The 17,128-nt window shown below is 45.7% G+C and overlaps 1 protein-coding gene across 1 annotated transcript in view; it reads left to right on the top strand.

The window, feature by feature from the left end:
- Positions 1-17,128, top strand: part of CFAP77 (cilia and flagella associated protein 77) — a 61,321-nt gene that overhangs the window by 19,736 nt on the left and 24,457 nt on the right. Inside the window, exon 2 of the mRNA XM_075111817.1 lies at positions 16,908-17,007. Coding sequence (XP_074967918.1) covers positions 16,908-17,007 — 100 coding nt within the window. The remainder of the gene's footprint in view (positions 1-16,907; positions 17,008-17,128) is intronic.

A 17,128-nucleotide genomic window follows, 5' to 3' on the forward strand; every position in this document is an offset into this window, starting at 1 on the left:
CATAGAGGGCTAGAACTTGGTGCACATCTCTGTCAATCCATATGCTTTTTTAACTGAGAAAAAAAACCAAATTTTTTAAGGAGTCCAGAACTCGCAAATTGGAGCCACGTGTGGAAGTCAGAGACACATGGCTGTGAGAAGCTGGTAACGCTTGGGTACCTCCTGAGCTCCTGAAAAGCCTATGAGTGTCTCTCTCTTTGGACACATCTCTGGGCAGTATTTAGACCTTAATTATATTTTTGACACAGTGGACAGGAAGGGTAGCACCATGTGCCACCTTGCTGCTGGAGGTTTGGGGATCAAGTACGAGTCAGCCATTTGCAGAAGCTCCCTCCTTAATGTGACGCCCTGCTGTTGAGTGCTGGCCCAGCGGTTCAGTGTGCCAAAAATACAGGCGTAAAGGAAACTGCGGCAATTCACCCTTCCCAAGCACCAGTTTGCAGTCTTAGCCAACCATATCGACCCAAATACCGTCACGGGGTCTCTGAATTCAAGGAGAGGTTAAGAGCCTTTGTGGACCTGGTTCCCCTTCCCAATACCTGCCCTTTTCACATTCAGCCAAACACAAGCAAGGGTCAAAGAGGGAAGGAAGAAAATGAGAAGATAAAATAACACTAGAATTGCACAATCTCTCTACAGCAAGGTTTGAGACTTGGGGCTGGGAAGCGCAGTACCTGTTCAGCTCTGCCAGGAAATGGTGCATTCCTTCCCCTCTGCAAAAGCTTACTGAATGGGGAAAAAACCCACCAGATTTTCTAATGCGGTTTTGTACATGTACAATTATGTCCTGGCTGTATTGCCCAGACACTGCTCTGCAATAGGGCATCAAATACCTTCCAGTGCAAGGGAGTAAACCAAGAGTGGAGTAAAAATGAGTCTGGGGTTCCAGGGTGCTCTTAGGGGGAGCATCGCAGCAGGGAAGGAGCAGCTTGCAACCCCTTTGTGCAGGCTGCTATTCCAGCCACTCTCACGTCAGGCCGTACAGCACTGCCAGACTAATGCTTCTGCTAAAGCAGCCTTCTACGTGATCAGCAATTAAGCTGTGAAGTCAGCCCCTTAATATTATGTTAACATAGTTCAGTATATTAAATGTAAAACAAGTCATAATTTTTAAAGGTACCTCGGCTTACTGAGTTTAAATGAAGGCAGCAGTAGGACTATCACAGCCATATGCAAATCACCTGCATTTTAAAGCTAACAATAGATTTTGCTTTATTGTTTTGGCATTTAACGAGTGGGAAAATAATAAATTAAGCCACATGGGGAATCCCTGGTGCTTTTACAAACTGAAGCAGTGCCCATTTGGAGAGAGAACATTCCCCATTTTTCTCCCTAGCTGTATTTCTCTTAACCCACCACCTTATTAAAGCTTATAGGGCAAAATTCTCCTCTCATATTCCTCTGACAGCTCTTAGTCCACGTTTGGCTCTCCCTGCCTTCCTAGCTGTCTTTCATTCTACAAGCTCTCTCTGCAGACAGGGAACAGAAGAAGAGTAAAGACTAGCTGGGCCATAGGGAGTCAGAAGAAAGATGTTGTCGTAGTTTTAGGAGGGTTACAATAGCTATTAGAGCACGGACAGCTTTTTCTGCCTGTTGTAATAGGGGATGCGGCTGGCAGCTACCAGAGCAAGGGCTATGTAAGAGGCAGCGGCAGCAGGCTCAGGTCAGTAGCGAGCAAGATCCATACAGTGAAAATAATAGGGCCTCTGCAGCTGCCTGGTGTGTCACCGTGCCAGGTACCAGCTACGACACCAGTGCCAGATTCAAGGCTCAATGGAACAATGTTTGCTCGGGGCTGCATAACCAAAAGGAGGAGGGGATGAACGTCTTAGCAAGTTGACTTCTCTGGTCTGAAGCGGTTTCGAGTAGGGTGTTACACTGTAGGGTGTTATACAGGGCATGAGCAAAAAAAAAGAGTGGCATTTTCACTTTAACTCACTCAGCTCTTCCTGATCAGAGCCCTGAGCCAAAAGTTGTGCTCAGCTGCGAGGGTGGTGGTCACGTCAGGCTGACTGAATGGGCAGGTGTTGATCTCGCAAAGGGCAATGTTTAACTCACTTATCAGTAGTCATGAAAAGTAGCTGAAAGCAGATCACATCGTGGATGTTTGCTCCTGAATGCCATCCGAGATGCATCCTCTCCAGGCCACGTTTTTACAAGTCACCAAAAGGAAAACACACTGCTTCATTGCCCACACTGCTCCTCTGTGTGAACAAGCACAGAATTTCCTTGTGCAGAGCAGACACACAAGCACGTTCAACACGTGCTTGCTTCCTGTGTTATCTGCGAGAAGTATCAATTATACATGTCCACAAACATATCCCTGCACCTGTGTTCCCCCAGGAACACTGTTTTACCAACACCAAAGGATGCAACAGAAATCAGGAACCAAGGTAGACCGGTCAGCCGAAAGTTAACATGATGCTGCAGCATTAGCTGGCAGCAGAAAATTGCCAGGGAGAGTGAAAATTTAAACAAGACAAACAACAGGAATGTAGGGAAAATACTTTGAATGGAAACCTGCAAACCTCAGACAAGTTTGGAACATGCCTAGGGATAATTCATCAGCTTCCATCTCATGGCTTTGTACAATCTCTTAGAAAAGCCCCTGCAGTCTTGCCACACACGTCTGTTTTCCACCAAATCTGCTGTTTGTCCTATTTGATGCATTTTGTCTGTTGTGTGTAACGTTTGCACATACATACGCGCCGTGTGGGGCAATTGTAGATAGAAGGTTTGTGCAGCCCTCTGAATATATGAAGTGCTGCACAAGGATTATGGTTATTTTCATAATAATTCTCCACCAGTGCATATGTTTGAAGTCAGGGATGTCTGGTGGCTGAACCAGACAAGCAGAACACACACAAAAGCCCAATTAGCTTCTTATCTCCAAAGCTCTTACAAACACTAATGCATTAATCATTGTAAAACTAAGAGATGAGCATTGGTCTGTACTCCTGGCTCAGTTCAGTTGGGATGTAACGTGACTGATGCAGAGAATTAAATGACGAATCTTGTCCGTTCATCCCCAGTCTGCAGGAGAGGAAACAGAAACAAAGGCAGAGCACCTCACTGGCCACCCTGGTCTCAGCCCACAACATCCCTTTGTAAAACCTAACCAGGTCTCAGCTCAGGAACAAGCACATCCTAGGCTCAGGTCCAGCTGAGCATCAATCCTCCATGCGATGCATTCTGTTACCCTGTTAGAAAACCCAGGTGCTGCTTAAAACATGGAAAGTCTAAAAATGACACAGGAATAGACAGGGAAGGAGTAAACAGCAAAATAAGTGTTTGGTTCTCCAAGAGATGCACAAACACACAAAAGCAAGCTGGCTCTAGGAAGAGCTTTTCAGATTACTTGAACGTCTCTTTAAAAAATGGATTAAAATACAGATTCCCCCTATTATTTTTCAATAATAGAAGTGCAGCACAGAACAACTCACTAGTGCCACAAACTACTTTTTCATTTCTGTTTTTGTTTCATGCTCCAATATCTTCTTCCAGCTGCTCATGTCTCCTTCTCCTTCTCCTCACTTTGATCTATTAGTTTTCCCCAGAAATGGGGTTTATAAATCATTGTAATGCAGCCCTGGGAAAGACGGTGCTTAGTGCAGGGAGAAATACATTGCAGCTAACAGCCACGGCAGGGAGGAAAACTCTCACCTCGTAGTGGGGCTTTGGCGACAGGTTACTGATGGCGCTGGGTTATTTTATGTCTGCATTCGTGCCATCAGGGGCAAGGCCGCAGGGAGCGCTGCCTGTACCCCCTTTGCAATATTTCAAGCTTCCTTCTGCAGGCAAAAACAAACTGCTCGGGGGCTCGTGAGGGAAAGGGGGGGGAGGAAAAATTGCCAGAAGAAGGGGAAGGCAGGCAGGACAGGTGGGGATGGATCACTTAGTTCCTGCTTTTGCACAATTGCATCTTTCTAAAAAGAGACATTCGTCTATAACACACCCTGAAAAGATGCAAATTTCATGCAAGTCCCATCTATTGGCAGCAGTGGCAGGATCCAGCTCCCCTGTGAAGATTTGCACTCCTTTGTGCCAAAGCTTTTATGTTCCCATTTGGCATTCAGGAAACTTTGTTGCTGGAGGCCCATGGGCATGGCTGACCCTGGTGTCACTGCAGGTTCAAGTCAGGGTGTACCGCAGGAGGAGCCCCCTCCAGCGCTGCCCCAGTTTGATCCCCATGAGAGTGGACACAGACGTGCCTGCTTATGGTATTCAAAAATATTTTTGTATTTGAAACCTAAAGGTTGGGCTTAATTTTCTGGTCAGGCTTTTGAAAGTTGGCTTCAGCTGTTAAAAAAAAAAAAAATCTAAAATATGAAGCTGGGAGCAGTTGATGGCTGGGCACCAGGTCACTGAGCAATCTCAAAACAGCCTTTCCAGGTCAAGTTGGTGGAAGGGCTGCTGTAGCATTTGTGGCACAACACTTCGGCCAGCCTGGGGTGAAGGATTGAGTGTTCCCCCAGCAAGAGGAGGTCCCCTGAGTCCTCTCTAGGAAAAAGTGTTAGTTGTAAATGCAGAAAACCCAACATCAGCTACAGCCAGAGACAAACCTCTGCCAGCAGAGGTTTAGGTACTTATCTCCTGCCCCGGGGTACAGAATGGATTAGGGGAACCTATTGCCAGCCCTATTTAATTAGGGAGGAAATCTTCATAACCTCCTCAGAGCAGCACAATTATGCTCAAGCTACAGGCTCTTTGAAGCACTTGCTATGTTTTTAGGATCACCAGCTCCTAATAAGACCACCCCAGGCAGACGCACCATCCTTTAGTTTTGAAAGCACACAAAAGAGACACCATGCTGGAATCTTACCTCTATCTTTAACAAAGCATTACCCCCTCCTCACCCTCTTCCCCATAATTGCCTTGTTATTGTCATTGGTGCCATTGTTCATTGGCTCGGCCGTAGAGAGGCCCGAGGGAGCAGTTCTGCCTTAGCTAAACCAATATCTCCTGCAATAACCCCCTGCAGTTTCCCCTTTGCTATCCCATGTTGAATAAATCCTCCATCTCTGTTTGCTGAATGATCATAAAGATATGATTGAAGTTTCAGATTTATGGTTTCCTTCAAATTGAGGAGCAACTCCAATAATGCCAGAGCCTGTTTGCTGACTGCTTTTGACAGGATATATGTAAAGGGAGATTTCTAAGAGCAGAAACAGGAATGCAAAGATTAAAGCGACGTGTTTTCTAGGCACGCAGTGCACGCATATGCAGTCACATGTAGGGGTTGAGTACACACACACACTTCCAGAGCATCCTCCGTGCAAGGACCTCACTGCAGTTCCCAAGCACCCTGCAAGGCTGGGTGTGCACACAATATTTTACTCTTAACTGCAAATATGTCTTAAGTAACCACACAAGAGACCCACAAGAATTGGTTGCCCGGTAAAGGAGGATCCTAACTAAAGATCTCACACAACTGTACTGAAAACTACTCTAAAGTGGTTGCCAAAGGCTGGGAGAGGGCTATATATTAAGGTGATCCTTACTGTCAGCTTCACTCCCCACATCCCATGAGTTCCCTCTGAACTGTGTTAATGCAACCTTCTGGGTGCCCAGCGTGCTTCTGGGGAGTGCAGAGAAACCCTCTCACTCCTACAGAAGAACATCCCAGCCATTTCCTCTGACCAAAGCACTGACATCCAAAAAAGCAACCAAAGGGGCATTACGCTTACAGGCAAGAGCGGCTGCCTCCCGAGGACACCCAGGGTTGCACCTTCCCCACTGGGGCAGCCGCCTCCAAGAGCAAACCCCGTGAATCTGGTGCGTGATTGTGAACTTCAAGCTGGGGATGGTTACCACCTTCCCAGTGCTGTTGTCTTGGCCTAGATTTTAAAAACCTCCTTTCCCCATCAGCACATCCCAGCAGCATTTAGTGAGTCATCTCTGTCACACAGCTGTACCCTGGGAACTGCACACCATGGGGCACATCAGTATTCAGATTCAGGTCAGTATTAATCTCTATGAATAAGCCACCACAAGGCTGGTGAAGTCAATGTTTGTGACTTTGGTGCCAAAATCTGAACAGGGCATCCGAAACGCATTCTCTCCAGCCCTGAGGCCACAGCACATTTGCTTTTCTCTGATTCACAGCCATTTATGCTCATTCTCATTTCAACAAAAACCTATAAAACTCTTACAGCACAATGCAGTCCTAAATTAAATGCACTTTAACATCCCTATATAACAAGGGAGTCTTTGCTCTTTTAAATTAATGTGTGTAGCTGAGAAGGGGACCTTTCCTGGAAAATTTATTCCACTTTATTTGGAGACAGAAAACCCCACCTCGCTCCACCTTCTCTGAGAGCAACGATTATTTTGTGTGTTATAATGAGGAATTTGTAATAACGAGAGCATTGCGTGTTAGACTAACTATGAAGCGAACAACAGAAAAGAAGACTTCTGTGAACAGCAGTGTTTGTGTGATGTATGGTAATATTTTTCCTCAGTGCATTACAAAAGAAAAAAAGCAAGATAAAAATATCGTCCATTTTCTCCCTAATTTGTAGTTTTCTGGTGTTAGCAAGGCTTATAAGACACATGCTCCCAATTAGCTGCTCCTCTTAATTTAAATGCTTCATAAATTATCTCCTGCGCTTGTGGATTATCACTTCATAATGCGAGTTAGCATTTAAATAAATAGCTGCGATGTAGGAAATTAGAGAGGTTTACAGTCTGAGGCAGCAGCATAATGAAGGAAAATACCACAGCAGCTGAACAGGGGCTGGGAGAGATGTGGCGAGACAGAGATTTTTCTCCCTTTACCTTTTAGCAACCAAATTTGGACTGCAGCAGGGAAAATATGGGTCAGAACTCCAGCAGAGCAGGAGCCTTTTGTAATGGCTGAGCACGAAGGGAACGTAGAGAATTCTAAAGCACGTGAAACATCTGATTTAGCAAATACGATGCAATTATGAGGTGACTTTTTCAAGCCAACTCTTGGTTGCCTCACAAGGTAGCCTCTTTGAAAGCTGTTGGGCTACTCGTGTACGTCACCTGAGCAGTATCTGACCCCTTATGTTCCACCTTTTCAAAAAAATACGGGACTGCAGAGAAAAACAATAGAACAAAACAGAGCTGAAATTGCATCGAGAAAATTTGGTGGGGAAAGCAATGAGGGAGTCAGATGTAGGATTATGGTGAATTTTAGATAGATAGATAGATAGATCTTCCAAAGATAATGAGCATTAATTTGTAAGCCAGATAACTTTTATCATGTTTTTAGCACCATTAATAAGATCAACCCATAGGCAATGATAGTTTTAACCATTGGCAGCAACTTCCCAGTGCTGTTTCACCCCAGTTTCACAATTATTGTCATAAATGTAGGAAATTAGGAAGGCAGGGCAGGGAAAAACCTCACGACAGCTCCAGGGGGGACTAAGGCTCTCTCCAGTGCTTTCTGGTCTTGCCTTTGGTGTCACTGCTTCTTTTTCTGCCACAGGAAGAAACTGTGGGCAAGATCCTCCCAGCAGTCACACTTGGCTGACTTTTTCAGGAGCTGAAGGCAGAGGCACAAATGGGCTCAGGACGCTTCGGCTCTTGCTTTGCAGAGTGCGCAAGGTTGAGCAGTGCAGCTCTCGGGGAAGTTCAGCTATTACAGCTCCCTGCTTGCTCACACACACAAGTCCCAACGTGTCAAAATCATGGATATTTTTTCAAAAACACATGAAAATCATAGAAGCCTTGACAGCCTTGACCAAAGTCCAGCCTTAGGCAGGAGCAAAGTTATTAGTTACCTTATTTCCCAGAGAAAGTCTGACACATTAGGATTTCACAGTAGCTAGCTGTAAGTGTAATGGGCAGGGTATGATTTTGCTCACTAGGTTTTGCAGTTAAATTTCAGCATGTTGAATATATTTTGCTGTAGGACAGAGCAAATCATTCAGGCAGATTCTCGCATTAGCACAAGACCCTCTGTGGTTAATGGGAGCTCTGTCTTACTGACAGCACGATTTGGGTCTTCATTGTATTTAATACACTTCAAGAGCGGGGGGTCAAATTGTCTCATCATTTACATCCATACAACCCAGCTAATCCCAGGAGAGCTGTGGAGTGGAAGCTCAGGATAACCCGTAACTGACTCAATTTTCTCTGCTTAGCACCTTCCAGTTAATTTTTCTAGCCGTGTGCCCCAAAATGCTCTTGGTTACAATCCCAGTTCTTCTGAAGTCAATAGGACTTCATGGGCAACTGGACTGAAGTCTGTTGGAAGGAGATTTCTGCCTGGACCCGTCAGGATGCACTGGTGCAGTCTGTAGCCGTTGCCTGGATAAGATACAGTTCACCCTGCAGAGAGTTCAAGTCAGCACAACAGGATCCCCATTTCTATTCCAACACAGTGTTTAGAAAGTGAAAGAGGGACTCATCCCACTCCAACCAACATCTGAAAAGTTACAGGAGCTCGTCGTCCCTCAAGGGTTCCAGGCAGTAAGAGAAAGGCTCTGTGGGCCAAACCGTACCTGTGCTCACAGCACTGCCATGGCTCTGCCCTCTGTGGCATATTTGCATCTCTGTTACCATCACTTTGTCTTCTGCACTGAGCGAGGAATGGACACAAGTGCTACCTGCTGCTTCTGTGCTTACGGCCTGATAAGCCTCTATTTCGCTGGAGTATGAGGACACAGAAACCAGCTTTTCTGTCCCAGCTGCAAGGGCTCTTCAGGTCTAAGAAAAACCTGGCAGATGTGTTGGGTGCCAAATGCAGGAGAGAGAGAGAACTAGAAACCCTGCGGACTAGATTCCATCAGGGAGAGGGTGCCACTTTTTACAGAATCACCTTTTCTTCCAAAAATGGCATTTTAAATAATAAAATTGGAAGCTGCTGCATATATTTTTCCAACTGATCTACTAATCATATTTCTTCAAATTTTATATCCCTGACCCTTGTAAAGGGATTGCAAGGAAGGCGTTTTTTAAGCTGCATTTTAATAAGTCAATATGAAAGCTCAAAATTATTTAAAGCTTCTTAAATAGGATTATATTTGATTTCTTGTGGGAATAGTGTGGGATAGTCTAGTAAAGATGTTCTGTCCTGCTGAGGTTTTATTACATTAAAGAAACAGCATCCTTTTTTGACAGCAAAAACTTTATCTATTCTCTAATGAAAATGGAGATTATTCTGTACATGAGGTGACTGAAGTTGGTAAGTTCCTGCATCTGTGATCAGAGATTAGAGTTTCTCCTAGAGTGAAAGCTGAGAGATTCCTGAACCAGAGGTTTGCCCAAATTTAACAAGTTGTCTGTTAGGCTGAAATATTTGAATATTTTGTCCTAGGAGGTACCACAAGTGTATTGACTTCAGGCAAATTCTGATGTGAAATAACAGGTAGCTCTCAAGGCAGCCAATATCTCATTTGCAGCTAGGGATTGAATTTGGCCCTAAGAATCAGAGGTCCGTGCCACTGGGGAACTGTTTTGCTATACAGGGAACGTGGCCAAATTCAGTCCGCTCAAAAAGGCCCACAGTCAAATTTTTACTTGCATTCAACTCCTTTAATGTCATTGTGACTTATATGGATGCTATGCTGGCAGCATTTAGCCTGATATATTCTATAGCACCCAAAGAAATCCAGGAGGAGGAAATTAAAACTACCTGTATGGAGTTGAAGGAGCCAGCAGCAAGTTACACGGTGTAAACAGCAGCTTCACTAAGTTGAGTTGTGCTGGATGTAATCTGGGACAACATCTGGCCCCGAGAACATAAGGGGATTTTTCTTGGAGCAGCAGATGGGGAGGTTTATGGAACAGATATTACTAAGCACGAAACACAGAGAAAAGGTCGTAACTGCAGGAAGGGGAAGAAACGTTTTTTTAAAAAACATTGTCCCATCTCATTAACATTTAGAGAATGTTCTCTCCCAATCATCAAATAACCCACATCCTGCCCTCAGCTGGACCTCGGTGCTCCCACTGAACCCAAAAACCACTGAGCAGAAGCATTCCCTGGCATGTGCCCTCGAATCTCTCCCAGGCTCATTCCGCGTCTTAGAGGCGAATGGTGGCTGTAGCTCAAGAAAGATCAGGTACAGGTAAGACCTCAGTCTGGCGGTAGCTGTAAACTGCACCCGTCTTCATTTAGCCCAAATAACCCGTCCTTCCTGCCAGCAGCTTTGTCTTATGACTACAGACCGCGCCGCTGCTTTAGGGCTTGCAAGCAAGCGGAGGCTGATGTGAACTTCACAAGCTGTGACACCCACTACAGAAACGCGTACGCTTCTTTGACCTGCAGTGCTGGCACAAAACCTCACTCAGACACAAATTTATCTTAAAGTCAGGAGCAGATTCAACAGAGCAGGAGAAGATCATTTTCAATAATTCCATCTCAATTAGAGTCAAACACCTCAGTGAGTCTCAGCCTTTGGGGCTGTACCTGGGCTGCCTGCTCCCAGCGTTGAGACTGTCGGCAGAATCAGCAGAAATAGCGCAACTGGACAAGGTGGTGGTGATTTATCAATGCTGAAGTAATTCATACTGACAGGGAGGCGCTGAGGAGGAGCTCAGGGTCCAGCAGGTGCCCCCAAAGACCCGAGAGTTATATGGTGCCACACAGCAACGGCGGCAGACTTGGGATCTGACTCCCTAGCAATTCTTGTTTCCAAAACCATTTTCAAACAGCAGAAAGGAGCAGCCTTGTTTCACAGAAAGGTAATTTTAACAGTTGCAATACCCTACTGCTAAAATTGCCCCTCAAACAGCACATTATCTACTAACTCAATAACGAGTGACTAGTATTCAGAGGCCCAGAATGTTGGGGCAAACAGGATATTTCAACAGAAAACTAGAAGGTGAATACACCCATGTGTACGTAAATACTTTCATATCTGTCTGGCCCTTTAAAACCAAAATGATAGAGTTCATTTGCATTTAGATCTCTTTGGCTCCCTCTTTTCATCTAAAGACAAATCCTCACAAAGGCTGCTTAATTAGACCAAATTAGATTTCCACCTAGTGGCTTGTCATTCATTAGAAAATGCTGTTCTTTTTTTCTGTTTTGGTAATTATAGGCTGGTCTCGCAGTGTTCACTTCAGGCTCAAAGTATGACTTGCATTCATGATTTTGTGCAGATGAGAGCAAAATTATTCAGTTGCATCAAGGCTGCCCATTTTACAAGTTGGATAAAGATCATCACTGGAGTCTTTTATGTAATGGGGTATACTCTTTCTTAAGTCTTTAATGATTAATTGTAATAGCATATCTCATGGCAATTTTCAAGACTAAAAGCTAAGTACACACTGTTCGCACACGAAGCTACTGTACCAGATAGCAGGTGTGTTTCCGTTAGATGTGGGGTTTCTGCATCAGGGACCCACACGTGTAGCCCTCGGTTGTCGGCATTACGGCCCCACTGTGAGCAGAGAAGATGGGAAGGGGCAGGCTGGTGCCTGGGGTTGGGAAGGTAGAGCCCTGGGCTGGAATTGCCGCCTGCAGCCCAGTTGTGCCGTCGGTGTCTAACCCAGTGAGAGGGGTGCCTGTGTCCCACCTGTCCTCGTAGTCCTCTGGTGCCAGCGTTACAAAACACGTAGCTGCTAGAGGGGAAAATCTTTCAAATTTAGACCTGACACTCAAAGGTTTCCGGCTAATAAGGCTACAGCTGCCAGTGCAGGTCAGTCAGGAGCACAGGTTAGTGCAGGCTGCATGTGTAGACATTCTGGGTCAGCAGTGTCCCTGCTCTACCTGGGGTAGGAGTTAAACTCACAGTAAGATCCTTGAGCTTTACCATTCCTGGCCCCAAGGGCAGTAGCTTGCCCAGCCATCACCCTTTTCTCTGGAAGGCTCACACCACTGTGGGACACTAATAGTTTGGTCTCCCACTCCGAACACAGCAGAGTGCTGGAACAGTCCGCTTCTCTCCCCAGTCCAAGCTCCATTCCCATTGCAGTCCCGCACGGGCACATTAATTCCCTGCCTCAGTTTCCCCACTATTAGAGCAGGATTAATGCTCAGTGGCACGTTTTGAAGCTTCATAAATCAAGGCCATATTTTGTGGTCCTTCATTAAGCAAAACTTCCTTTGACTTTCATCTTTAATGTTTATGAAAAGCTTCGAAGATAAGTGCCAAGTTATTATTAATAATAATCTTCTTGGGAGTGGAAGTTACAAGCAGTTAGCGGCAGGCAGCCCAGCAGCCACCAGCCCCTGCTTGGATTTCTTCTGCACTAACAAATCCAGATTTTCAGGTGTGTTTTTTTTAACAACATTCTTGTTTTCCCAACCGTTTTTTGTGAAAGAGAGGTAAAGTAAGTTTTTCCCTCCACCCTTAGAAAAAAAAAGAATCTGATCAAATTTGCCTTTCTCAAAACACTGAACATTCCCTTTCTCATCTACCTAAACCTGATGTTGAGTTACTGTCCCCCAGAGGCTTTCAGTAGCTCAGTTCTGATGTATCCCTGCACTTTGTAGCTCACTGCCTTCTTAGAGTGTAATCAAACATCAAGCTAAGTAGCAAATAAATCTCCCGATCTCATAAGCTGCACAGCAAGATCATGTAAATGCAAATGAAGGGCTTGATTTCAAGCTGTCGCGGGGGGAAGGAGGGAAAAATGCTGGGCCTTGTCACCGCAATCACTTCACTCTGCAAGTGCAGTAAATCTGCAATAATAATAGTAATGGCAGCGTGACGGGAGGCTTTACTGTACAAGGGGGTGTAATGAAAAGGGGAACAGAAGGTAGGGAAGGAAGCAGGGCCTGGCAGGCTGAAAATGCACCAGCACGGGGTTTGCAGGCATCCACAGGGCAGAGCCATCAAGGAGGGGACAGGGCAACCCCAGCTGAGATGGAGCAGAGAGGATTCATGGATTTGCCCAGCATCCCCTCCCAGTGAAGTGCTGCCTTATATGCAGGGATTAAAAAAATCCATGCCTCCATCTCTCACTGTACCTCTCCACACAGACATGTCTCCTACCCCTTTTGCTGTCTCTGTCATCTTTAGAAAATTGATGCAATGTGTGCCAGTGGGCCGTAAATACCAGGGGATGAAACACAAGTAAGTCTTGCAACTAAACCAGGAATCTTTAAAGGTTTTGTACTTCCTTACACCTCTGCAATACACCCACCTCTTACAAACAGACCCATTTCCAAATCTTCCTCTTCCTTCACAGTGAATATTTTCCAACACCGTTGGACACTCAAATACAAATCCAGGGCTCAAACCCAAGGCTACACAAATCAGAAACTACCTGGCAAAGGCCAGGGAGCTTGATACACCCCACACCGCTCTCTCTTCAGCTGACCATGGTATCCCCATTGATCAATCACACCCACTTCCGCGGTGCGGCCAGTCTGAGCGTGGCACCCTGCAAACCCAGGACAGACACACCTGGTCCAACAATGAAAATTATTAAGGCCAAGAGGAAAGGATGCGTTAGGTGAGTCCTTAAACACAGTTTAAGAGAGCAAACAAAGCCTCGGCACAGGTCTCTCTCGCAGCCTTGGGAGGAGGTGATGATCTCTGCAGGATGCTCTGGGAACGCTTCAGGAAAAAGTCCAGAGTTCTCTTTTCCGAACAGGCTGGGTAAACAGTATTTAAGATGCCAGATTTTCCTCACTGAGGTCGTAAAGGGAGAAAACTTGCAGAAGGTACCCAGAGAAAATTAGGACTGCCTGGGATGCAGAGAGAGATGGTTTTAATTAGAGCCAAGAGGTGGGAAATAAGGCAGAGAAATGACATCTTAATGAGGTTTAATGAAGTTGTCTGCTGATGGGCACAGCTGTCAGACAGATCTGTATTCCAGCCAAGCGTCTTTGTGACAGGCTAAACCTGAACACAGGAAACGGTGCTGGAGCTGGGGAAGAAAAAAAAGGACCTTCTGCATCAGCTTTGGCTCGCTCTCCCCACAGCTTTACAACACCGCACACCTACAATGCCCCAGGACAAACAAATGAAACCAGCCCATGAGGTTGCAACAGCCTTTTGCTAATTTATGAATGAGAAAGACTGTAGCCTTGGATTACACTGAGCAAGATTCATTCCTGCCTCCTCCTTCCCGTTCTTTTGCTTTTGTGGGTAAAAGAAGTTGGCAGGCAACCAGAGTCCTCTGAGTCCATTGATTTTCTTCAGGCGCAGGTTTTCTCCATGTTCAACATATTGGACCAGATTTTTTTTTTAATTAATTAATTATCCAGTGCCTTCAGCTTTATTTATTCAGTGCAAAGTGACTGTAAAATGCCACCCGATCATAAAAGGAAACAGCGTGCACTCATTTTGCGATGGAGTAAATACCCAACTGTGTTAACTTCAGGTGCTCTGCAAAAGGGAATTTTTAAATCCCATAATTTCTTCCATCCTACAGAGTTCTGCATTCAAAAGAGTGGCAGCATCTTTGCCACAGGTTACAAACCTCTCTCTTTTCCTGCATTTTCTCAGCAATTTTCTCCCATCTGCCACACCTTCGCCATCATAGCAGATTTCTGACCTCACTTAGCTGATGCAGAATCAGAACACGATCGCTGGAAAAAGCCTTTTTCATGCACCTGAAGAACGCTACACCATTTCCCTTGTATATCAGTGACAACTAATCTAAAAATAGCTAGCGTACAACTGCCTGTAAATACAGGAGAAAGATCAGCAATGAAAGCTACTTTATCATCCCTGGCACTGGTTTATACGTTTTGCGCGATCTCCCTAACGCACACGCAGCATGCACATATGGTTTAGCACTGCCATGTGATATTTCAGTTGCAATAGCATTAAAAGCCCACTCACTCCCATCGTGCTTGGCGCTGGACACATCTGCAAGGGACAGTCCCTTCCCCTGCTAGAGGTTCACGGGAGACGGCCGGAGGAAAGCAGCCATGTTATGCACAGGATGTATAAGGTAGCTGAGTCGATTGCTTTCAAAAAGCTAAGTACTAAGGTCTGTTTGCAAAAACGGATGCATAGCCTTGCACAGGGCAAGGAGCCTGATGGGGCTTTCAGATCTATCAAGATCTTAGCAAGTGCAGAAAATTCATTTTCTGGTGAACTTGTGGTCCGGAAAGTCACAAGGATACCACAACATGCTTTATAGCATCACAAGTGCATGGATTTAATGGGACCAAAATGAAGCACCTCCCTCCCAGACCTGGGAAGCAAGACCCTGGATTTACCCAAAAGCATCACTGCACTGGCTTGCAGGCACAGATGATTTCATCCCAATGCTCACAAACTGGCAAAGCTGACAGCCAGTTTGCCAGGATCTGCAAAGGAGCAGGCCTGTTGTCAACAACACGGACAAGTTGCTCACTCAAGCGGGTACGATCTCACCCCGGGTATGCTGGTGAGGAGCCCGGTGCCACAGCCACTGCGTGCTTTTAAGTTATTGTGTAGCTGCACATAAAGATGGCAGCTGAGAAAATCCAAAAAGAATGCGCAAAAAATTACTCCAGGCAAAGAAGCTGGAGGAATTATGAACAAATTCTAGACACCTCAACACAGAGCCCTCTGGAAAAGTGCCTCTTCTGGGCAGGGTTTATTAACCCTCGTTCTCCAGGCAAAACTGGCTGAGTGAGAGCTTTGCCTGAGCTGAGGGTGATGCAGAACAGCTGAAGCTGCTCCGCAGCATCTTGGTTAATACCCTTTAACAGCATATTGGAAAGAGGCCACCAGGCTGGCAGTGACAGGTGAGCCATGGCTGCTCCAATGGCCTGGCCAGGGTTTGCACAGTGCTGGCTGGGAGCAGAATGTAAATTTGGGTTTGGATGATGTTCCTGTACAAGCAACTCCGGTAAGCAGCGTCCCTTATCAAGGGCTGCGCAGCCTCAACTTGCAACGCTGGCAAGTTGGAGACAGTTCATTTTCAGGTTCTGTCTGTCCCTGCAGGAAGGCCTGTATTTGATTCAGCATCTTGCAATCCGGAGAGTATTCACTCTGGAGTATAATAATGGTAATCTCAATGTTAATGTTCAATGATTCACCCATGAGAAGCACTAAAGTAGTATTTCAGCACTTTCTTTCTCCCAACGACACCTGCCAACACCTACGAGCCCCCACCCCAGCTCCTCCAATACTCTTCCCATGGAAAATAATCTGTCCCTAAGCACCCACACTGTGCCTTAAGGCTCCAGGGGACTTTGCCTGACCCTGCTCCAGCTTCCCCTAGCAGGAACACACAGACCCCGTCTGCCAGGCTCTTGCCCCTTCCCTCCTCCACCTCTTCCCTTTCAAGCAGCAATAAGGTTTCAAGACACACACATCCTGCAGTGACTTCACCATGGAGATGGGAGGATAGAGACAAAGGGGTGAAGGGAGGTCACTTAATCCTACAGACACCACCAGGCTGGGACACACATGGGCTGGGGAAGAGTTCATTTTAAAACTAAATAGAAATGAGGTTATTGAGCTCAAGTTCTCTTCTGTGCTATAAACCCCAAGCTCTGCTCCTCTTTCTTCAACCCCCTTATTCTCCCCCTGCAACATGCCTTGCGTCTTGATTACTTCCAGGCAGGAGTGGTGACATGATTGTGCTTGGGGAAGTTTATGCCAGTTTTCTGGGAGGGTGAATAATTTGAAAATGAAATAACTCAATGGAACGTTAAGACTAGCTACAGAGTCTCCCTAGCAGACACCACCAGCCAAAGGGGAAATCAACCAAACAAGGAGATTTCAAGTCCATATATACTGAGTCAGGATCCCCATTTCCAGCAAGGCTAGGTCACTTCATAACTCAGGTAAAAACTTGCGTGAAATTCAGCATCCCTTAGGCTTCAGCTCTGGTGAAGCCTTATGGCTGTGAGTTCTCCTTTCACACTGTCACACTTGCTGTGTCCACACAGTAGGATTCAAACCCATGCCAAGTGGAACCAGAGCCATTGCTGGTATTCATGGCTGTGTTCTGCTACAAATTTTTCATTTTCAGGGACTTCAACTTATCAGGAAATGTCTTTATGCTTCTCCTTTAACTTCGTTCTTCTGCAGGCAGAACTGGGGAAGCCCCTGAGAAACTGCTACACCCTGCCAGGCTTTGATTTTTCATACGGGCTGTACATCCACAGGACAGATGGAGGAGTCCCTGAAGGTATGACAACACCGTTAAAAATATAGACCTGCTGTAGTAGGGACTCTCCATCCCAGTACTCTTCAATAGTTCTCAAGCTGCAGGTGAAGAACTCCCAACATTCACCTGCTTTCACTAGTAT

This window comes from Phalacrocorax aristotelis, chromosome 17, assembly GCF_949628215.1.
Source record: "Phalacrocorax aristotelis chromosome 17, bGulAri2.1, whole genome shotgun sequence".
Lineage (NCBI taxonomy): Eukaryota > Metazoa > Chordata > Aves > Suliformes > Phalacrocoracidae > Phalacrocorax > Phalacrocorax aristotelis.